Source organism: Poecile atricapillus, chromosome 2 (assembly GCF_030490865.1).
Source record: "Poecile atricapillus isolate bPoeAtr1 chromosome 2, bPoeAtr1.hap1, whole genome shotgun sequence".
Classification (NCBI taxonomy): Eukaryota; Metazoa; Chordata; class Aves; order Passeriformes; family Paridae; genus Poecile; species Poecile atricapillus.
In genome coordinates, this window is record NC_081250.1 from 131,107,745 (window position 1) to 131,131,805 (window position 24,061).

The window sequence follows — 24,061 nt, forward strand, 5'->3', positions numbered from 1 at the left end:
GCGGCAGGGCGAGCTCCGCCCCTCGGCGCGGCGGGCGCGGCGCTGCCCCGCTCGGCCCGCTCGGCTGCGCTCGGCGGGCGGGCGGCCGGGCTGCTTCGGGCCGTGCCGCTTCGGGCCGCGCCGCCCCGCGCAACCACAGCTGCCCTGCGACGAGAGGAGAGAAAGGGCGAGATGGTGTCGTGCGTGGGGAGCCGGACCCTGAGCAAGGACGACGTAAACTATCGCCTGCACTTCCGCATGATCAACGAGCAGCAGGTGGAGGACATCACGCTGGAGTTCTTCTACCGCCCGCACACCATCACCCTCCTCAGCTTCACCATCCTCAGCCTCATGGCCTTCGCCTTCACCAGGTGCGCGGCCGCCGCGGGGAGCCGCAGCTCCGCCCCTGGTGCCGGCAGCCCCCGGGCGCAGGGGCTTCCCGGGCAGGGAATGGGGAGGGTCGGTGCCCGGCCTCCGGACTGGCAGGGGCAGCGCGGCTCCCGCCGGGCCGGGCCGGGCTGGGCTGGGCCGGGCCGGGGCTGGGGTGCCCTCCCCGGGCGGGTGCTGCACCGCCGGGTGCCCGCGCCCCTGCTCGGCAGGCCCGTGCTGGAGAGCGGGCATCCTCCCCTCCCTCCCAGAGCGCTTATCATCCCCACTGCGTTTCCTGGGAACTTGGGAATCCTTTTGCCGATCTCTGCTAAAGTCTCTAGTAAAATGTGTGTTTCAAGGAGTTGCCAAAAATGGGCTTTATTAGGATATCGAGCAGCCCCGCCGTGACATCAGTCATGTAGCTGATTTCCCAAGCGGGCAGTGGACGGGAGTGACTGTTCTGTGGCATCGCTGCTGTGCCCCGCACTGTCTGTGGCCAGCCGCAGCTTGGCTCAGGCCCTGGCACGGATGGGCTTGGCCACATCCTTTGCGCACCACAGGAAGGGCTCTGTGGGCATCACCCCTGCAGTCATTCATGGCTAGGAATAGACAGATTTTTCGGGAGCCTTACTTGAAAACAAAGGGTATAGCAGTGCAGTCCGATGGGTATCTTTCATGTTTTTTGAAGTTGTGCATACTTTTTATTGCCTCCTACTGGATGTGAAGATGATTGCTTAATCCTCCTTTAGACGAAATTTCGTAGTCTGTAGGCACTGTGATCACATCAGTGTATGATCTGAGAGGTTTTGGCTAGGTAGTGCAGTGTGGTTTTAGGCTCGTTTAAACTTTAGTGGCATTTTGTGTACGCAGTCACAGATCTCTGTGGTCTTGTGGCTTAAACTCTCATGATGGTGAATCTCCCTCTTAATTCATTCCTGACAGCTCTCCATTTGATGTAAGAAACTCATTATTTATCACTTATTCTGATACACAGTTCAATGTGTAATCTTACATTTTATTCTAAGAATCCAAATGTCTAGGTTTTATCAGCTGTGAGCTAATGGTCAAACGTGGCTTGAGTTGAGACAGGAGCATAAGGAAAAGTAAAATAGCGTAACTGCAAATGGTCTGACTTGTGCCTTTTCTTGTTTCAACACGTGTGTGGCCCCAAGGAAGATACTTTTGGTGAGCACTTCCCTTGTTCTACTTGGATCCCTTCTTAACTCCGAAATCACGGAGAGACATATTTCTGTGCTCTGCTACAATGTTTAATTACAGGTCTTCATTACAAGTGCTCCTCATTCCTTTGTCTGATCACTTTTCTCCCTGAAGGTCTAATTTAGGTCAAACTTCTGAGTCACTAAGAGACTTTCATAATGTTGTTCTGAAAGATTAATAGAACTGATTGTTCACCTTTGGGGAAGGATTTTTGCCATTAATTCTTTCAAGCAGAGGATGAAGCAGTTTCAGCACTTCGGTGTCTTCTAGGCCCAAATAAAATTGCTTTGCTTCTGGGATGTTTGTTTGCATTTTTTCCAAGAGCATTGCTGCTTTGTCTTTCCATTTGTTTTGCTGTCTTTCTAACTGACTTCAGTTACATTTTCTTCCCTCTGTCTTTCTCTGCCTCACTTCCTGTGTTTAAATACCAGTTGACTTCTCTTTAACTCTTCTGTATTTCTCCTCTTCTCAGGTTGTGGAAGATACTCTGATTTTACTTTCTCCCCTCTCCTCCTTCTGCTATTTTCAACTATTGTAGGAGTTTCACAGATCTCCAGAGTGATATCAGAGTGCTGCCTCTGGGCCTCATTTGGAACACTCTTCAAGCCATATAAACTCTTTGAGAAACTGGGGAAGAGATGATACTTTCCCACATGCTTTTACAGTCTGTGCTCCGTTCCATCAGCTTATTGCATTGAGTCTACAATGACTCATGCAATAAGGTGATGTTTAAGTTCATTTAAGTTCATTTTCCCACTTCCTGGGCACAAGGTGCTGTAGACTTCCCTGTAAGGTGTCACAAGTGATTCTTTGCTTCCCCTGTGTTGTCAGTTGTTCCGTTGCTCTCCTGGTCAGTTTGTTGAGTGGGGGATTTTCTGTGATAATTCATGTTGGTGTTGTGAAGTAAAATTTATTTTTTCAGGAACTTCACCGTCAACAGAGGAAATTCTGTGTTCCTTAAAGTCTTTCTTGTCTCTTCTATAATTGTTTTGTGTCAGAACTATGTGGAGGGTTCTGAGAAACTTAGAAAATGCTTTTCCCTTGTGTGTAGCAAACCATACATAGAATGAAGTCCTTAGGATCACTGAGAGCAGTTGCTACTGTCTCTGAGCTGACAGATAAGGGTGGAACTGAACTTCAGATAGCAGTAGTCTTCAGGTATGTTTATAATAATAATAATTCAGAAAATTAAATGTGTGGTTAACTTTTTTTATGTTAAAGTGGGGAATAGAGGGTATTCTGTTCTTTAAAGCACATCCTTCTAGTGCTTCTGACAATGGCTGCAGCTTCCTTGGTTGTTTCTTGTTGAATCAGCCAGACACAAGCTCCTCTGCCTCCATCCTGCACCTTGGGGCAGAGGTGTGGAGTGGCTCTAGCTTTCCCTGTCCTCTTCCACCCTAGACAGAGGTGTGTGGCCCTCTCTGAGCCCAGAGGTAGCTAGCAGGAATGAATCCTGGAGGGGATATTTTGTGTTACAACAATAGGACTGAGGAAGGTGACAGACTATTTGCTTCTGGTATGAAGCTGCAGGGGTTTGTGGAAGCAGGACTAAGACTTGTGAGGATGTAGGGCTTTTGTCTTCCATGTCCCTTGATTAATGGGCTTGATTAAATTGGATTATTGTGTATTTAGGTTTGGTTGAGTTTATGGAAGATTCTTTTTTTCTCCCTCTCCCACATTCCAAATTTAGTGTCCTAGCTATTTTTTCCTCAATTGAGTATCCTTTCTTTTTATGATGTAATAACTCACTAGTTGACATTTTTGTAATCTAGTGCTCTGGAGAAGAACAACAGAGAGATAATGATTATGCAGTTATTATGCACTTTGTTGTTTTTTATTTTTTTTTTATTTCTTCTCTAAAAAGCCACGGTAGTGAAAAATGCCCCTATAAAGTGGGTTAAAATTGAGAGAATTTTCATCTGTCCTCCCACATAAGCATTAAAAACCTTGGTTTTGCTGCATGAATGCTTGTATTTCAAAATCAGAGTCAACGTTTCTGGGGCTAAATGAGGAGATGATTCAGCGCATTTTCCCAACTGCAGCTTGTTGTGCTTGCATCTTTCCCTTTGGCATTCCCCAAAATAGTTTTTCCAGGTAAACACTATAGTTCTTATGCCAGCTAGTGTGTGGCAGCAAGTTTCTTGCCCCCACCAGTTCTTAACTGCTTCTGGCAAGAAGATTTGGTGTCTATCCCTTGTGAAAGGTATCTACAAACCAAAATAAAATGCCTTGCCACTCACGAGGAATGAGATACAGTTTAACACTGTATACATCTTTGTTGATTTTGGGGGGAAGTGGTGCCAGCATGACTAAGATAGCTTTGCTGAAGCTGAGTAGTAGTCAGAATCCTGATATGCAGAGGTGAGGACTTTCATCCCACCTGGCACAGCAATGAAGTGATTTGATGACAATGTCTTTCACTTCTTTGTTGGCTGTGATGAATTGATGTGATGCAACTGTAGCTATTTGTTCTGTCAAAAAAAAAAAAAAAAAGTTCATCCTCTTGGTGGCAGCCATGACAGCATATTCCCGTGTGTTAATCGCATGTGTTAAAAGAGAGATATGGTTTTGCTGTCTGAGCCATCAGAGCCGGAGGCTCTGGCTAGGAAGTGAGAGCCAAGAAGGGAGCCAGAGTTAAGCTCTGGGACTTGGGGTTTACAGCTGGTATAAAGTGTCAGCCTGTGCAGCATGGCTGCTGGAAAATGATTGGTAAAGCTGAACTCAGCTGGTTTTAAAAAAATGCTGTGGGGAATCCCTGAGGCCTGCAGAGAAACCATTAGTGTTTAATGCACTTTCTTCTTCCATACATTTAAACTAACACAGTGCTTAAACTCCCCACAGTGATGAAAGCCTGCTGTGGAGCTGTTAAGGTTCAGTTTTGAGGAAAAGGAAAATAATTTGGCTAAGTGAGAAATATTTTGTAACTGCAGCAAGTATCTAATGTGGAGAGCATTTATGCTCTCATAGATTCTTTACTGAACCATCCAGAAATGTGACAGATGCTCTGCCAGGAGGAGCTTTATACATTTAAAGTTTGCTGTCAATTCTTTTGTTATCATGTTGTGAATAAATAAATATACTTAAATGAATAAACTGATCCTAAGTACAAGAAAACTACCCAGATAGTAGAATTTTGATTTCAGTTGTATTGGGTGATACATTATAAAATATTTGCTGCTTATACTATGATAGTCTGAAGTTTATTTGTTTGTATTACTGAAGTATCCCAGAAGCTGTCTACTGGATAGAAAAGTTTGGTGACAGTTATTTTGTTAATCTTGCTACTATATTCTACCTGCCTGAAAAGAAAGGGCTCTGTCAAGTTTGCCTTGGCATTCAAACCTGAATTCTTAGGTCTCTCTTCTGTCTATAATGTAACGGTAGCACAAATAATGCATGATACTATAATCAGAACTTTGGCTTAATAGATCTAAAAGCAAACTGATATTTTTCCTTGGGTCTTTTAAGTTGTGCTGTGTCTCTGTTACAGATTCAAGCTGCATATTCATTATTTCTAAAGGCTGATTGTAATCATTATTTCTGCCCTCGTCGCAGGCATTTGGTGTTGGGGATAGGCAAAGGGAAGTGAAGGGTATTGAAAGTAGCACCAAAACAGCAGAAGGAAACCTAGGAATTTCATCCAGGTTTCCAGAGGTTTTAGTTTAGGTGTAAAAGTACAAGTTGCTGTGTAAAAGTAATTTGATGATGTTTCTGTAAACATTAAAGCAGGAAGATTTTTTTTCACCTTATGTTTGGTTGTTGCTTCTACACTCACTTCTAACAATGCTAATGGCTTGCATGTGTTTACTAAATATTTAACCTTCTTGCAAGGAAGGGATGCTCAGAAATATAGTGTGAAAATCAATCAGTGCAATTACTATCTTAACTGGTTACATAATGAGCATGCATATTTCTTATATTTAATTTCCATGTATTCTTTATTTAAATAATATATCTTGAGAGCCTTTTGACTTCATCCTTGTAATGTACTTTAATACTGTGTTGTCTGTCTCTTTAGGGATGATTCTGTACCAGAGGATAATATTTGGAGGGGTATCCTCTCTGTGATTTTCTTCTTTCTAATCATCAGTGTTCTAGCTTTTCCTAATGGTGAGTAAGGTTTATACAGCTTATACTTCATGTTTTTTTAAATGTGAATTTCTCTTTATTGCCACTATATTTACTTTGACTTTTATTTAAATACCAATTCTCAGTGTATTTTTTCTTCACTCATTTGAATTATTTTAAATTAAGGAACAGTCTAAAAATGGATTGTAGTCATACTGAGCAGAGATAAGTGTTATTTATAGCTTGTTATTTATAGTCTGTATTTAACAAGGAAGTCAAGTTCTCAAAATCAGTGTCCTATTTGCAGATGTGCAGTTGCAGTTCAGATCGTTAAGTAATGATGCCAACAGACCCTTAAATAATGTTTAGGAGGACTTTGCCTCAGTGTGTTTAAACAGAAGTGTAATTCTAAAAATGCTCAGACACAACACCTTACTAGAATAGAGTGATAGAAATGGTTTAAGTTGCATTTACAATGTAAAACCACAGTTGCTCGGTAAAAGTTAAAGTTGGACAAAAGTTTTGGTAGTTGTGTGAGGAGCAGAAAGTGTAAAAATGTACGAAAATTTGTGTGTCAATTCTGTGGAAGAAATACTTGTACCTGGTTTGTCTGTTTTGGTTTTTTAATTTTTACTTACTGCTGTCAGCAAAATCCTGATTCTCAGGTCTTTGTTTGCTGTCTATAGGACCCTTTACACGTCCTCACCCTGCTCTGTGGAGGATGGTTTTTGGTAAGTTTGTGTTTCTGACTTTTGCATTGATTTTTCAGGACCTGCCTTTTTAACTTTCTGATGAATGGAATTGTCATGAAGCATAATTGTGCATCGAACTTGTGTGGATGTTACTTTCCTCCCACTGCTGAGCAGTTGCTTATAATCTATTCTTAGTTATGTTTGGCAATATCGCTGTAGTTACTCTGTGTCAGGATGGTGTGAATGAAATCACCAAAAAGGGATCATTCATTCTGATACTCTGTTTTAATTCTGTTTTGTGCTTCCCAATCTCCTTCCCCCAAACCTTTCCTACTCTCAGCTCTTCCAACCCCAGCTACTGCATATACTGACTTCTAAATCCAGTTGAGCAGGTGGTTTCTTTTCACTATTGGCAAAATATCCTATTACTTTATATGTTTATTAAACTGTATCATTACATAGGTTAATATTTTTAGTAGTCTTGTCATGTATATATTCATGTACTTATTTCATTAAAAATACCTGTAAATATCAGTTACATTCATAGTTTGAAAAATTATTCTGTTGGCTTCAAAACTAACAAGTGAAATCCTGTTCCTTAAACATCTGAATTGCACATCATGAGGAATTTTATTTTCAAATAATTCAGGGTTCACAGAACATATGCTAGACAACATATTTGATTATTTTTAGGCAAACTGAATGTTCCTCTCTCCTGCCACCTTATATCTAAAAATAAGTAGCTTCCCAAAGTAGCTGATTACTCATCTGTTGACATTGAGAGGATACGGCTGATTAGACAGTATTCATTACACAAACCCGCTTCTTGGAAGTTTGGGAAACACAGGTCCTACTGCTCACTTCCAGTTTCACCACATATAGACTGAAAGGTCATTCTCAATGTTGATACTGTCAGAGCTTGACCCCTGTACTTTTGGGAAAAGGCTGCATGTAAAATCAGGAGCAACATTTTTCCCTGTGTGATTCTGCTTCTCTGGCGTGGTTCATTTAGCTGTGCTTCAGTTCTCACACCCCTTTGGCAGATGAAGGGCAGGACTGGTGAATCCTCAACATTTCCAGATGCACCCCGGCCTGCAGGCTGTGCTTCCTTTGGCAGGGTGACATCTGTTCCCCTCGTGTTTCTGCAAGGGACTGCACAGGACCATATAGATACTTCCTGTGCATGTGTGTGTCTCTGAATAAAAGTTGCTTTCTGGTCTACACAGGGGGCTATCAACATGTGAGTCCTGGTTATAGTTTAAAAGGCTTTTTTAGAATTGTTTATTTTGAATGGCAGATCCTAAGTTTATTCACATTAATCTTTCTTCTTTCCATGACACGGCTGTAGGATACAAGTACATTTGAGGCTATGGAAATAGGGTTTATATGCCTCCTCCAAATGTGGTCTTAGATATCTGTGAGTAAATAATGTAAAGATACAGCCCCAATAAAAGCCTCATCTACCCACAGAGCTATACCTAGGACTCAACTTCTAATAAGTTTTTCTTTTATTAAAAAAAAATTCTTATTCAGACTGGAGGAGAGAAATGGTACTCCAAACATAATTGTGTTTCTTAATTTATAGTGGTGTGAAAATAAATAATAATCATATTTATCTTTAAAAGGTTCAAGCAGCAAATTTTCCAGCTCTCAAAAGTAACTCAGACATGCATTAGTTCATATTTATAATTACTCTTTATTGCCAGCACAGCTCAGAATTGCCAGGTGGTATTATTAAATGGATTTTTATGTTGAAACCTGTGTAAAGGCTTAGGGACTTGCATTAATGAGACCAAGAATACTTAAAGCAAAGGGACAGAGCTAATGCAATCCTGGATCCTAATGAATCCTCTTGCTAAGGAGCTTCCTGATCACAGCCTTGTACTACACATGCCTAAATTGATTAGACTGATTTTGATTTGATTGGGTTCACACAGGTGAGTATTTATTTATCACAGGAGGGGATGTGAAGGGCTGAGTGCTCAGACACTGCCATCTGACTGGTGTCTCCAGCTTTTCTGCATGCATATAGAAATTCTTTTGTAGAACAGCTGTTTGAAAGTAGATTTTTGGACTCTGTGTTCCTAGCAGTTTTGTGAGTGAACATGACTTTAAAACTGAGTCTTTTTGCAGGTCTCAGTGTGCTCTATTTTCTGTTCCTGGTGTTCGTGCTCTTCCTTAACTTTGAGCAGGTGAAAGCAGTGATGTACTGGCTGGACCCTAATCTTCGATATGCCACAAGGGAAGCAGATATTATGGTATGTATCCATGGCACTTTATTGTACATACTTCAGGCATGTTTTATATGAGTGGGAATGGATAAATCTGAATTTGCTGGCATGAGCAGTGCATGTTTGTGCTTATACTTGACAGAGTCAACAAGTCCTTTGTGTCAACAACAATTTATTTACATTGAAATCAGCTTGTGTAAAAAACAGTCTTCTCAGTATTTTATTTTTTCTAATGTGGATGTTTGGATGAGTGTGCAAATTGGAATATGATACATGTTTGCAGTGGGGTGTCTTTGGATTTATTTTGGTAATAGATATGAGCATGGATACTGAAAATAAACTTAGCAAGGTAGTATCTGAATGAAGCCTGTATGGTGTGTGTGCCAGATCATGGTTTTTGATGCCACAGTGCTGCACTCAAAGAACTTGTGTCTCATCTTGTTGCTCATGAGCTTAGTACATTATTGTGACTCTATGGAGCTTGTGGAGTGTTTGTATGGCAACTGCAGGACTCAGGTCCCTTCCAGTCAGTCAGCAACTGAGCACTGATGCTGTTACTATTGGGAATTTATTTCCATAGACTATAATCTGGAGTGGCATAGAAAGCCAGGCTTCTTCTGTTTACTGAGCAGCTTGCAAAGAGTTTTCCATTCCCCTTCAGGTGGGCACATGAACACAGAGAGCTGAGGTTGTGAAAGGAGGCCTGGGAGAAGGGTGTGAGTTACCCAGGGTGGCACACAGAGCACAGCATGAGAAGTGGGTACCAAGCAGAAGAGGAGGCAAGAATTGCCAATCTTCTCCTCACTATCACATCAAATTACTCCTCACCACCTGACCAACATACTCCCTTGACCTTGGGTTTGTGCATCTTTCTACCATGGTCACCTGTTTTATACTAGGCGCTTTTATAGGGTCATGTCTCATGAGTAGGGAAATTGACTGGTTGTCTTTCACATGTGGCAATTTACTGCTTATGCAAACCAATGCACAGCACTTCATCAGCAGTGGCTGCAAACTCTTGCCCTGTAGCACATGGAGGAATGGAAATCTTTACACTGCAGTAAGCTCATGTTAGTTGATTGATAGTGAGGGCTGCGTGCAGGCTCCTTGCCTGGAAAACTGGATGCTTCAGGTATTGCACCTCAGCCTGTCAGCAGAACGTGCTGTGCAACTCTAGGACTGTGACTTTGGGTTCTGCAGGAACCACCTGTGCTGGTGGAGAGGTGAGGGCAGCTTGCCCTTAGGATGGGGGGAGGACACATGGCTAAATGGAGCCCCAGCACGGGCAGCAGTGGTGTTGCTGAGCAACAAAAGGGTGCTGAGACAAGGAGTCTGTTGGTTTGTCAGATTCACCTGGCTCTCCTGTCATTTAAATTAGAAATAGATTCTAACTAGGGGAGAACTATTATTACTACTGGCACAGAACCACAGTACAGCAGATTCCCTGTCTGTAGCAGTCTGTGGAAACTTTCTCTGGTCTTCTTTGCAATCCAGATATTGTCATTTAAAGTTGGAGAAAACTTTTAAAGTGTAGCTGTAATGAAGGCTGCAGCTTGGTCGCTTGCACAGGACTAGCAAAGTTGCTTGGGTATAAAAAAATGCTCAACACATTTCACTGTATGGCTGGCAGAACTGCAGCTGGAAAAATTAGAGGGGAAAAAGCCCCAGTAAAAATAAAAGCAAAAAAAGCAAGAGCTCTGGAAAAACCCTTACTTTTGGAGTAGCCTCGTTGTGTTCACTCATCATAGGTATTGTGGTATAGCAAGGAGCCTGCACTTTCTGTGATGTATTCCGTGCTTCTCATGCTGGCAGAGGAGCCAGTTTCAGTTCTCTTAGTGCACTAAAGCTGCAGGCATACCATCCTTACTACAGGTGGTGCACCTTTCTCTGACCAGCAGCACAGGCATGCATGAGAAAGCACCAGCAGTTAGGTTACTTATAGTAACCTATACAACTCCTATCATCCCATAATTGGACTTAGCTGCCTGCTGATAAAAGGATTTATATGAAGTTGTGCATTCTTTTCTTTGTGGTGGCCAGGATTTAAATCTTTCTCTGCTATCTCCTTTTAAACTTGATCAGTGTTCTTTTGTGGAGGATTAGCAATAGTTCTGGCCTGAAAGAGAATTAATTCTTGATTCAAGAGCACTGAGCAGTGCTGTGTTGTCACCTGCAGGTGGCAATGTGTATTTTAGGAGGATTGAAGGCCTGGGATTTTTTTTTTTTTAAATGTGTGTTTCTGTTAGGAATAGTTTATTTTGTGCCCAGTGATGAGACAGAACCCACAGTTGCAGCCTCCTGATGGCTAATATTTTTTTTTTTTCTTGCTGGACAGTGATTTCTAGCACTTGCTGTGCAACATGTTATGAGAACCCCGTTCCTTTGTCATTGGTGACTAGAGTATTAATTAGTATTCTTAAGGAATCTGCTGCTCATCTTTGAAAAACATGTTTGCAAGTTCCCTTTGATCTTCTCCTAAATTTTTATTCAATCTAAGCTTGTGACTGAACATCTTCAGTATGAATGGGTTCTGGGAAATTGCTTTCATGAGGAAAATAAGGCACAAAAGATACTCAAGTAAACATTGACATGAGTAACATTACATCAGAAACTGGGGAGGATTAGCCACTAATGAGCCACATCTGAATACCAGACAGCATGAATGTGGGAAAAGGTGGTTATTTCAAATCAAGACTCCAAAGAAAGGCAAATAAATTTTTGGGGTATTGTTTGCTGGTTTTATTGGTTACTGATTTTATTGGTTTTGTTGCTTCTCTGTCACTTAGGAAATGCATGTTATTTCAGGCACCAAGGTCTGTTCTTTTTCCCTTTAAATTAGAGCTGTACTGTGATGGCACCAAGTCTTAATACTGGGAATTTTCTGCCACAGTTTATAAGGATAAGAAAATTAAATAATGCTAGTTTTAATACCCTTATAATTCCAGGCTTATTGCACTGGATGGAAAGATGTTTCTTCTTCCTGAAATTATGAAATTGTGTGTTGTTCTGGGTTTTTTTCTTTTCATAACAGGAGTATGCAGTGAACTGTCATGTTATCACCTGGGAGAGAATTCTCAGCCACTTTGATATATTTGCTTTTGGACATTTCTGGGGCTGGGCTATGAAGGCTTTGCTGATCCGCAGCTATGGGCTGTGCTGGACTATTAGCATCACCTGGGAGCTCACTGAGGTAGGCCACTCTTTTATCTTAATTATCAGCAAAGGTATGTGTTGTGTCACACCGCAGCCAAGTCATGTCCAGGGAGGTGCAGCCACTGCTGATCAATGTGGGAAATCAACGAGACGAGTCTCTGGTTAAACTCAGGTGTCCATTTATTGGGGTGTCACCAACATGGCATTTAACCCACCATAAACCAGAGACAAAGAACCAAGAACAAAGGCAGGGTGGTGAGTTTTATGGGGAGGAGCAAGGGTGGAGTTTTGGGTCTGGGTCCAACAGGGATATACAGCAAGGGAGACGTCTCAGGGGTACAAACTAATAAGGTTACAATAGGAGGGGCTATTCAAATAAATGCAGCAGAATATAAGGAATAGCAACACAGGAAGGGTAGAACATTCTGGGCTGATACCTAGATCCCTTTATAAGGGGTTTGTGGGTGGAGTAACTCTTCCCAGGCTTATAGGGCACATGCCCTGAGGTAGAGGGGCAGAGTCCACTCTTCCTGGGACTTAAAGCCATGCCCCTCACCTTAACACTGCCTGTCTAAAATCAAATCCCCACCTCTTTGGGCAGGGGCACTTCATAGACATGAAATGTGAATTGTTCTTCGGGGAAGAGTGAATGTTACTAGAAGGATGGTTCTCAGTACAGATTTACATTTTAAGTCTCATAAACGATATGTTAAGTAATTGTGCAGCTGAATGAAGACCAACAGCAAGCTGGGTTTTAGTAGGTGATGTATTACTGCTTGAATAGACAGGAAGTCTAAGTCAGCCTATTTGTGCCATTCATAATTTATTTTTTGTTGTTATGGGGATCATGCTACTTTTTCTACTTCACATATTTTCTGATTCAGAGCAACTGTTCCTCTTTTTCACTGTGGAATATCTGTGGTCTACTCTCATGGTCCCTTTACCTCACATACAATATTGCACATCGTGTATAGCTACATGTAATGTACAGGTGAAATGGAGCTGAGGGAACTTCTTGATGTAAACACCTGGACTTAGTCTTTAAATTCAGTTTTCTGTAAAGCTTGCTGTCTTGAGAATGCTTGGCTTATCTGACAGAGCATTTATAGTTTAGAAACACAGATAAGGATTTATTAATCCGAAATTAAACTTTTGAGTTTGCAAATCCTGGTGCCGTGAGTTCCTCTTCAAAACGTGTTTTTGTTCTGTGGCATTGAAGGATACTGTGTTTTCTAAGTGATTTTGAAATTGCTTAAGATTGGGATTTCACAAGTACCCATTCAAAGAAAACACCTTAGCTTGTTATTGTACTCATTTTTTTCCTCTGGGAAAGAAAGTATTTGGCTTTGTTTCACTCATACTCTTATTGTTCATTACACAACCCTTGTCTTCAATTTGACACAGCATCAGGTGTCTAGTATTCCCCTTGTTGGAAGGCAGATTATTGGAACAGACAATGTGTTGGACGAGGTTCAAAACACAGATACGTTATCACCACTCAAATGGATTTTTGATGAATTAGATAATTCAGGAGAGTAATTAGAAACCTCCAGAAGTTATCAGGGCAGTTGCATAGGGATTGAGCTGAGCATCTCCTATTAGCATTAATGGATTTCAGCCAACTCCTTGTTCTGAAACGGGAAACTTGGCTCATGCTCCATGCTGTTGGATTAAAGTTGGGAAGCAGGCAGACCTTGGTCTCCCATTCTGAGAAAGCAGCTAGAGAACCTTAGAGACTGTCTGGCAAACACCTGTGCTCTGGGTTTTGCTGCCTCCTTATCTGTAACTTCTGGTATCTTTGCCTGGATCTGACTGACATTTGTAAGCTATCACCCCTCTCAGGCTAAATTAATTAAAAGGATGAAAGGGAAACTTTAGCAGGATAATGAACAACTCTGTATCACTTGGGTCCTGAAGAGAAACTCAAATTTTCTTTTTTGAAAAGGTTGAAATTCACATAGCTTTGTCAAAGAAAAACAAGTGGTTTTGATACACTTTTGCAAGAGTTTTCACAGGAATTGTCATTGCCAGTATTAGTCACTGTAATGTACTATAAATGGGCCAGCATTCATTTTTGTTCTATACAGAAAACGTTCTTCGTGTTCCTTTCCTCAAATCTGATTTTTTTCAGTACTTTATGCTTATATCTCTTAACAAAAATATTACTTTATTACAAATGATACTTTGTTACAAAATTATACCAATAATCTTCCACAGCCACAGTGTATGTACATTAACTGACAAGAATTGTACTGTTTTTGTGGAGGTGCATTCTTTAGTTTGCTATGTGCTTTGTTAATTATCTCCTCATGTATTGCAGAGGGACTGCTTAACACATGGCTCTCGATTTCCTGTCCATAGGTTACTTTTCCAGTCTATTTTTTTGCATTGCAGTGATTTTTCTCACAGAATAAGAGAATAAAATTATTTTTCTTAAAGGAGAAAGAGAGGCAGTGAATCTGTTTCTAGGTTTTAGTAAAATATCTTAATATCTTACCTTAACTCTGGTCACATGTTCCCCTTACTGCATCAGTAGAGTGGAATGTCCTCAACTTCTTGAGCCATTCTGTATCAAGTATAGTAACAAAGCTTGCTGAAATGTTGTCTAAAATGTTGTTGAATTCTTAATTTTTTTTACAGTCGCTAAATTTCCTGAAAATAGAGTTTTGAAATAGAGAAGTCTTATGTCCTGAACACCACCATGCTTTATTACTGATAGCTGTTACAAATGCATCCATTTTACTTGCTGCATCTTGTTCCTGGTTTAGAAAACATACTACTTAAAACTGTTTAGCAAAAATTAAACAAAGATTCTCTAAAATTTATTTTTTTTAAAGCACAAACCATGTTATTTCCTCCAAGAAACACAATAGTTCTGCTTGTTTCATACATTTCTATTAATGTGTCTTGAATCATCTTTAAGAGGCCAACAGCTGCATGATATCCTTATATTCAGCATAGCCTCAGCAGGAAACAGTGAGAAGGAAACTTCTGATGTCTTGTGTGGTTCTGTTCAAAGCCTTCTGAAGTTAATGGAAGGATGTCCATCAAATTTCAGTGGCTGTGGCTCATGCCCTTGAAGTATGCCATGTACTGAAAAGCTGATTTTTGAATGTGTACTTTAAAAGTGAATTTGTATTAATTCTGTGCTGTTCCTCACCCAAAATCTTTTTGCTGTATTCTGTAGCTCTTCTTCATGCACCTTCTGCCTAATTTTGCTGAATGCTGGTGGGATCAAGTCATTTTGGACATCCTGCTTTGTAACGGGGGTGGCATCTGGTTGGGCATGGTAGTTTGTCGTTTCTTGGAGATGAGGACCTATCACTGGGCAAGCTTCAAGTAGGTCTAAATTAAAGCTTGATAAACATTGTTTTGCATGTATAAAAATAGCATGGAATCTGCCTGTGCTAACAGTGCTGTAATTTTATTTTAAATGTTAACTATCAATATCATAGTACTGTTCCTTACAGCATATATTTGTAAATGTGACTATATATTATTTTCTTTTGGAATTTTAAGTTACAAGCATTGATGCCAATGAACAATATTAGATAGTAAAGCTATTTGCATTTTCAGTTTATGTTGTATACATAAAGCTTTGAGGACGTCAGGGAGCAAAACAAATTGCAATGGTTTTCTCATCATACATTTTTAAACTAGATTTGGACTCATCTTGGTGATGCATTAATGTGGCAATCTGTCAGCACTAGTTGTAATTGCAGTAGGAACAGGGGGCTGATTGTACCTGTGCTGTGAATTGCCTTACCTCATTGCTGACCTTCTAAAATAAATGGAGTAATTGTAAAATAAAGAGGCATTTGTTGTGTAAAACGGCAACAGCTTATGGCCTAGTGTCAGTTCCTAGCTGTCCATGTGTGATTTCTTCCATAGCTTTTTGCCCCTCTCCTGCCTTCTTCCCTGCCTAGCTGGTAGCAAGCCTGGCTATCTGCACATTACCAATGGTGTAGATGAAAGAGGGTCAAGTGCAGTGAATTGCCTTGAGAGATGGAAAAGGAACTCAGATCTTGACTTCCAAATTTGTACCTTGTGTGCATATCTGTACTGCTTTCTTTTTTTACTCACAGATTTATTAATTACTCTAAGAGCCATCCAGCCTTCAGTCTGAATTCAGTTTTGCTGCGTTTCTATCAGAGTTGATGGTCCTTCTGTTTTTAGAGAGTTCACTGAAAGTTTAAACAGCAGACTATCTATGGCACAGCTAGTCTTTACTGTCTTTGTGGAATGATTTTTCCTCATGTTCTTTTAAATGCGTGAATAGTTTTTTCTGACCTTTAACATGAAGATGCTGCAAAAATGAGAAACTTTTGCTTCTGCCCTTTTCATTTCTTTTTCTTCTTTTTTTTTTCATTTAATAAATGCTGATCTTAAAGTTTAGAAGATTCTCCCTAACCTAAGCTCTCTTCAGCCTAGAAAAATACAAATATTGGAAATATCAAATTTGAGGTGGTTTAGGTTTTTTTGTTTGATTTGTTTGTTTGGGTTTTTTTTGTCCAGAAGGGCCAGAGAAATAATAGGGTGAAAACTAGCTTCTAGTCCTGCTACTCTTCCTTTAGAAGAGGAAGTTCTGAATTTTTTCTTAGATTCTGTGTCCTTTAGATGCTGTTGCTCATCTGAATTATTATCAAAAGCAAGAATCAGTAATACATCAGATGCAGTCAGATGAGCCTTCATTAAAATCCACATACAAAATAGAATTTAAATGCTTTCTAGCTTTTAACAGTGCTATCACACCTCTCCAGGAGGTCCACATGCATCTGATATCAGAACAGCAGGGCCTTTGTGTGCTGGACGTGTAGTGTTATTAAACCTGTGGAGCCAGCCCCTTATACAAATAATGAATAATGAATCTGACAGAATCTTTAAGGATTGATGTCACTGAGCTCCAGAACAAGGAGTGTTTGGGGTAAGAGCAGTGGCAACATAGACTAGGAAGAAATAACCTCTAGATTTTTCAAGGAAGTTGCAGAATAGCTGTCCTTGTTTCTTTGTGAAGAGAATGATAAATGTGTATTGTAGTTAGTTACTGAGTTATTGGGTGAGGATAGAGAAGGGTGGACTTTTATAGCAGAATACATACCTCGACTGAAATGCTTGATAGTTCATTTTTTTTAATTCCCCCTTCCCTGGTACATAGTTGTGTGAGAAGATCACTGCTGTTGTTCAAAAAAATGTGATTGTTCCTCAGAAACATCAGTAACAGGGCTGTTGTTTTTTTTTGTTTTTTTTCATTCTGGCATATTCCTTGTATTTACTCCAGCTGTTATTTTTTTCCAGGGACATTCACACAACCACAGGGAAAATCAAAAGAGCTGTATTACAGTTCACCCCGGCCAGCTGGACCTATGTCCGCTGGTTTGACCCCAAGTCTTCATTTCAGAGAGTGGCTGGAGTCTACCTTTTCATGATTATTTGGCAGGTAAGAAATAAATTCTGTGAAATCAAGGCTGCCATCAGCTCAGTTACTTGTTGGCTATGTTGGACCAAAACATATTCTCATGGAATGTATGTCTGTTATTGAAATGCACAGTTAAATGAATTGATAATGCAGAATTGGACAGGGCATTTTTACAGGAGCTAGGTGGTTGTTCAGGAGTGTAATTACAGAATCTGGAAAAAGCTAAATGTTACAGATTGCTATATTGGTTTTTTGCAGTTGACACAGATTTAAAAGCTGCTAGACAGTGGGGTTTGGGTGGTGGAATTCTAATTTATTTTGGTTTTGTTGTGTTGATGTGGCAGGGGGTTTGTTTGGTTTGTGGGGGGGGTGTTTGTTTTGCTTTGCTTTTTTTTGATTTTTTTCCTTTCCCATTGACTGCTGAATGGATCAGTGATACTCAGAATGCTGGCATTGATCCAGCAAGACTCTTTAATGTGTCACAAATGCTTTAAAAACTTAAAACTAAAACTTTTGTGAATTTTTTTAAATTTCTTAATTCAGTGTTTTACAGGAAAACCATAAATTTTTGATATATTTGTTTGAGGTTTGTTTTGTTGGTTTTTTTAAAATATATGATCTCTTCTGCTTCTCTCCCAAAATTGCCTCGGTCATTTGTACCTGATTTAGGATATGAAGGTATCAGAAGACCTCTACAATGTGAATTAGTTTCTGGTCCCTTAATGAGTTTTGGGAAAGAGAGCAGATACTTTCATGGAGATTTCTAGGGGAGAATTCTTTGTTTTAGTAGTATATTACTTGCCTGTCCTACCAAAAGACAGAGCAGGAATTCCTCTTTCAATGGTCGATCTTACCAGCAGGGCTATAGTAGAACATAGATTTCTTTATATGTTTTAGTTTCCATATTAATCTTTGCACATTTTCTGTACTAACTCATTAGGAGTTATATAAGTTGAACACTATTAACTAGCTTTTTTTTTAATCTAGCTAACTGAGTTGAACACATTCTTTTTGAAACATATCTTTGTGTTCCAAGCAAGCCACCCTTTAAGCTGGGGGAGAATTCTCTTCATAGGAATCATTACAGCACCCACTGTAAGGTAATTCTTTGCTTTGGTGGTTTTTTTTCAGTTTAAAGTAGCTTAATTTCTAGGCATCTAAGAACTACATATAGTTTGTGAATGAATGTGGTACATTTCACAGAAGGTATGCTTTTGCCACCATGAAATGCAAAGCAATCATCTCCTGTCAATAAAATGTGTTTCCTGACAAATAAACTACTGAGGTAAAATGTACATAAACAACTGTGTTGCCATAGGGATGCAGAGGCAGTCTTTTCCTTCTCCTGTTTGCGTAGCATCTCCCTATTTTGTGAGTTAGCTGCATATGTTATCCTTGAGGACTGCATGTGAAAGTATTCAAGTTAATGAGTCAGGTGCTCCCAAAAGTGTAGATGAGGAAAAAGAGAGCTGTTGGTTTTTCTAACAGCTGCTTTTTGTGATTGAGCAGTAGCTCATTGTGAGAACAGAGCAGTATATATGCAGCACTAACAGCTGTATAGGAACATGAATCTGCTTTCAGTCGCGTGTGCGATTTCACCTTGTTACCAAAATCCCCTAATTTTCTTTTTTTCCCATTACACAGTTGGAGGTAGACAGAATGCACACAGATCTGAAGTTAGAAGCAGAGAATTTCCTGTTCTCTGTGCAAAGTGGTGTTACCTTGGACAGTTAAATGGCAGCCATGAAATGGTTTATTCCTCAGATACTGTCTTAAACTATGTGCAGTGATTTCACACTATTAATTAAATGATTCTAAACACCCTGGGAGCTCTTGTATAGGTGAATTTGTAAGGTTTTTTTTTTCCTTTGTAGCACTTGCAAACCTGTAGAAGCCTTTATTCTTTAGCAGTCCTTGTATTGTTGGAGTAGTAGCACTTCCCCATCTGTCAGTGGATATCAGAAACTTTGATTCCGCTTATTTGAAATTCCCCTCTCTAAACTCTTAAATTTCTGGAGCATAGAGAGCAGAGCAGAATGGTCTCCATACTGTTTTAAAAACAGTGAAAAATTCTACTGTTCTTGAGAGGAAAATACACCAGAGGTTAGACCATTCAAACAGGATATGGAATAGCCATATTCTTTCAAGAGTCAAACCTGCATTTCTCAAGAAAATCCAGTTGTTAATAAATAAAAGACAAACTGTGGGGAAAAAAATGTGGGATTCTCTAATTCTCTTGAAAGTGTTGCAGTTTGCCTATATTGGCAATTGGAGACTCAGTGGAGAGGCAGGAGACAAATGTTCCTAGCCTACTAGTTTGGGTATTTTCCCAGTCCTTGCTCTCAGGATTGTGTTCTGTGTTGTCTCGAGCTATTTGATATATGTGATAATCTGTCCTACTAGAATTGAAGCCATCTGGTAGACATCCAGAATGATTGCATGTGAATTTAACCATCAGCACTTCATTTTCACTATAGATACATCTGTAACATGAAGTTTTTTTCTAAATGTAAACATTTTGGGGACTTTCAGCTTCACTGAAGAATTTTCTTGCTTCCCTTCTCAGGCAATACTATGCTTACCTCACAGACACACAGTGCAAGAGGGTGGGAACTCAGTGCTGGGTGTTCGGGTAAGTGTTCTTTCTGCATTCCTGAAGCACTTGGGCAGGTGTTAAGGATGGGTCCAGCACAGAAGCAGGCAGTTCCCATGAAGCCAGTCCTTCTCTTGTTTTGGTTTTGCAAGTTCAGAGGAAAGGGAAATTCTGAATTTGGAGGTAGAATATGGGAAGTGATGGAATGAGTAAGGACAACAGAAGGAAGAACTAGAAAACTGCTGGATAAAGCTAGGCTACTTCAAAGTACCATTGGCCTTTCTGCCCATATTCTCAGTCAGGTGAGAAGGACAAAGCTTTTTCCTCTACAGCTTGCCTTTGCTTGATGGTTGTGAGAGTAATGCTTCCCTGGCTGCCAAGGTGGGCATTGCTGCTGTCAGCAGAATCACAGCAGAGGACAGTGAAACAAGCCATGGTTATCCACTATTTTTATGAGTGTACTATGAGCCATGGAGACCTTGGTTGCAATCTCTTTTTCTCTTAGAGGGTACCTTTAAATTAAGAGTTGGCATGGTTGCTTCTGCAAAATTGTTAAGGATTACAGAACCCATCATCCTTGGTCCAAAGCTCTCACTGAACATGTTAATATCATGTGTGTCAATAAATAGATACCCAAATATGTCTGTAGGATTGCTTAACAAGAATTGCAATAGAACGTTCACCCACAGTCTGATCTAATTGTGGGAAATGTGTATGGAATAAGTATTCTTCCTACTGCTTGCTTCTGTAATCTGCTAGGAAAAACAGAGCATCACTACGAGTTCTTGTTGATTGCAGAAAAGGGGGAATCTTCCAGTAATTTAACTATCTAGAATATAATTTCTGAAGCAACTAGAAGTATATAGAACATTCATACCGGTGGTAACCAAGACATTTCTAAAGGCACAAATGGAATTTTAAGCAACCTAACTATGTGTATAATTAAAGTAGTGTCTTTCATTAGTATGAAACTGTTTCTTTTCAACTTGACATAACTATTGCATCACTCTTGATAAATGTACAGTAAGAGATGTAATACATGAACAAGGCCAATGCAGCAGCCCTGCTGAAATTGCACTATTTCCATTAAGATGAAGCCTTTCAAAAAGCAATATCTGTTAGGATGTTACAAGACCATTTTGCTTGAAAGAAAACTTACCATATTTAGTTCTATGGAGTACTCTCATCACCCTTCAGTAGGACACTAACAACTTGCACTGTTAGCATCCTTCTTTCTCTTGATTTACCACTTCATCAACTGTAATAGCTGACCTATTGTAAAATGTGCTTAACCCAAGTATTCTTGACTGGAATAACAGAAAGAATGAATAAATTCAGGGCAAATAGCTATATTTTTTTTGAGTCCTTATTGAAAATGGTCTATTGTTTTGTTTATCCCTTTGAGTATATCATAACCCTGTGCTTTTTTCTGATGGTGGTCTTTCTCTTCCCACTCCTGTAGTTTGGTTTCAAGATTTTTTTATTCTGAAGCTGGATCAGTAAGAATAATATTAAACCAAGAAAAAAATAGTGACTCAAGAGACTAATACTGCTCTCATTTTTTGCAAATATGCATCTCATTGATTTGTGTATTGGTCAGTTGGGTGTTACTGCCACAGTTTTAAGTTTTGGCCTCACTCATCATGCTGGAGGTCATATTAAATAGTACAGGGAAAACTGTGATTTATTGCTTGCACCAGGACCATTTCTGCAATACCAGTGGTTTAGTCAAGCACACATCTTTCCTTCCACTTTCATGTGGGAAACTGAGTCTTCTCTGAAAGGCAGTTGTGCCATTTTTGTGGACTGGTTATGGAGAGTGCTGGTAGGGAGCGTGTCCTGCAGTGTAAAGCTTGGGAGACTGGAACACTTGACTGACGTTGAGTGTATCTGCACATAGGTGAGGGGGAGTTTTCCTGCATTGCTCAGATGTACAACGTTAAAGTCTCTATATTAAACAAGCTAAGTATTACACCTTAATAGTGTTTTTCATTATTTGCTTCAGATTGAGATGAGTCAGTTTTCTACGCTTTTAATGCAGGTTTTTAGTGTCACTTTTCTACACTTGTATTGTTAAACATACATAATTTTCTCTTCAGAACCTATACAAACTAAATTTATTTTCCATGGCAGACAATAGAAACTTTGGATTCATAAACAAATGCTGGACAAGCCTTCATAGCTTTGAACCTGAAAAGATGTAAACATCTGGTAGCAGGGAGAGAGATGGAGATACTTTTTTTGATTCTTTTAATGTCAGAGAAGAAAGTAAAATGCATTTTTTCCTCTCATGTTTCTGCCCAAATCCTCTGAGGTTGTCATGTGGACCTGAGTTTACAGATGAACCAAGAGCAAATGCATGGATTCTTAGAGAATTTGAAATGTTGTTTCATATGAATTTTCTCATATGTGAAAACGTGGGAAATACATGTGAAGCAAACAAACTAGACAATTTAGAATTGTAGTAAATTTACATCTAGTATGGAAGTAAACAAAACACAGTTCTAGTTCATCCATCAAGGGAGTCTGTTGGGTGTTCAGCATGGAAAAGAAATTTATATGTGGTGAAGCACAGTCATAGGCACAATTGAAAATTCTCTGCTCCTTGTTCCCTGGAGCCCCATGGAATAGTGAACTCCCAGTCAATCATTTTTTGTGTGCTGTTTATGCTGAGAAAAGTATAGAAAGAAAAAGACATTTGTCAAAGAATTTCAGTTAATGGCGGTGTCAGGAAGGTGTGTGCTCGCTAGAGGGTAGTGCTTGTTTAGGGTTGACAGTCTGGGGTCTGGGTTGTGAACATGTGAGTTAAGTCCTTAGTGTTTTTAATCACTCTCCTCCCTGCTTTCATTTACCCACAGGGTGATTGCCTTCCTTGAAGCTATTGTGTGCATAAAGTTTGGACAAGATCTTTTTTCCAAAACACAAATACTGTATGTTGTGTTTTGGCTTCTCTGTGTGGTAAGTGAGAAACATAAAGCATGAGAAAAGCATTGAAAGCATCTAAACAGCTTCCCCTCTGGAACACTGGGAGCAGGGGCTCATTGTGGGGCAATTCTGGTAAAGAGCTTTATGCATGTCCCAGTTAAAACAAATGGTAGACTGCTTGGAACTTGCTTTGAAGTGACTAGAATAACTTCTTTTCTCATTTCTTGACATGGCAGATTACTGGTGCTTGACAATGAAACAAACAGTAGTTATAGGATGCTTTATCTTTATGAGAGATGATGTCAATTCCATTGAGCTTAGCTTTGGTGGAGCTTGCTGTAGTGCCTGCTGGAAACAAACAGGAGTTAATGGATAGTGTTAATAAGCAATGTGTGTTGTGCCACACTGAAGTCTTACAACTGCATAAACAACCCTCATCTATCAAGCAAATCATTCTCACTAAGCCTGTAACTTTCTGTACTTCAGTGTGATTACTGCAAATGCAGCATGAAATGCCCATTTTATAACAGTAAATGGACGTTTGTCTTGCCAGCCTTGTAACTCTGATGCCAAACACATTTTTCATGGTCAGTGAAAAATAAGGCATTTATAATGGGCTGACAGATAAATACTTCTCCCTTCTAATTGGGAACACAGTTTGAACAGGTGAAGGAGAGTCAGAATTAATTTTTCTCTTATTTAGCATGGTGATTTTTTTCCTTTTACTTCAGAGGAGAAAAGTATTGAATTGCTTCTCAGATCAGAGTACCACAAAACCAAATATATGACTTAGCTTGAAGCATGGGGCAGGGAGAAGAATTTGGTTTTCTTCCAAAAGATACTGATGGTTCCTGATAATATACCTACAAGTGCCTACCAACTGCCTTTGTGTGATGGCTGAACAGTGTGGACAGAAATCCTACTGGCAGTGTTTCCAGTGGGTGATCTGGATGTATCTTCCTGCTCCCATTGAGAATTGTTCTGCATAGCCCATGGTGGCAGGCTCTGTGTGTAGCTTGAAGTTGATGCATGAGTCTTACTCATCCTGACAAGAGATGCAGAAAAAACAGAGCATGAAAGTCTTAAATGCACATCTCTGGAAACCTTGAAGCAGCAAGGAATTTAGAAAAAGTTTTACAGATTATTCTTTTTGTTGTTGTTGTTCTTTTTCTCCTCCCTTGTTTAGGCCTTTACAACTTTCCTGTGTTTATATGGTATGGTTTGGTACGCAGAGTACTATGGCCACCGAGAAAAGGTACTTTTATATAAGAAGCCTTGTTTTGTTGGTTTTTTTTGGGTTTTTTTAATACCAGAGTTAAGACTCCAAGGCTCCTAGATATTGGAATTCTTTACCAGAGTTAGCATAAATGGGGATAAGGGGGGATGGTCTGGAGTGTAACTGAAGTCAATAGAAAGA

The 24,061-nt window shown here is 39.8% G+C and overlaps 1 protein-coding gene across 2 annotated transcripts in view; it reads left to right on the forward strand.

Moving 5' to 3' along the window:
* The first annotated feature begins 10 nt into the window (after positions 1 to 10).
* The window catches only part of PTDSS1 (phosphatidylserine synthase 1), a 28,216-nt gene continuing 4,165 nt past the window's right edge, over positions 11 to 24,061 (forward strand). For both annotated transcript variants that reach the window (XM_058833794.1, XM_058833795.1), the window contains exons 1-11: positions 11 to 350; positions 5,585 to 5,676; positions 6,321 to 6,365; positions 8,460 to 8,584; positions 11,589 to 11,747; positions 14,898 to 15,049; positions 17,006 to 17,147; positions 18,114 to 18,226; positions 19,693 to 19,758; positions 22,578 to 22,677; positions 23,831 to 23,899. In XM_058833794.1, coding sequence (XP_058689777.1) covers positions 172 to 350; positions 5,585 to 5,676; positions 6,321 to 6,365; positions 8,460 to 8,584; positions 11,589 to 11,747; positions 14,898 to 15,049; positions 17,006 to 17,147; positions 18,114 to 18,226; positions 19,693 to 19,758; positions 22,578 to 22,677; positions 23,831 to 23,899 — 1,242 coding nt within the window. In that variant the 5' untranslated portion in view covers positions 11 to 171. The remainder of the gene's footprint in view (positions 351 to 5,584; positions 5,677 to 6,320; positions 6,366 to 8,459; positions 8,585 to 11,588; positions 11,748 to 14,897; positions 15,050 to 17,005; positions 17,148 to 18,113; positions 18,227 to 19,692; positions 19,759 to 22,577; positions 22,678 to 23,830; positions 23,900 to 24,061) is intronic.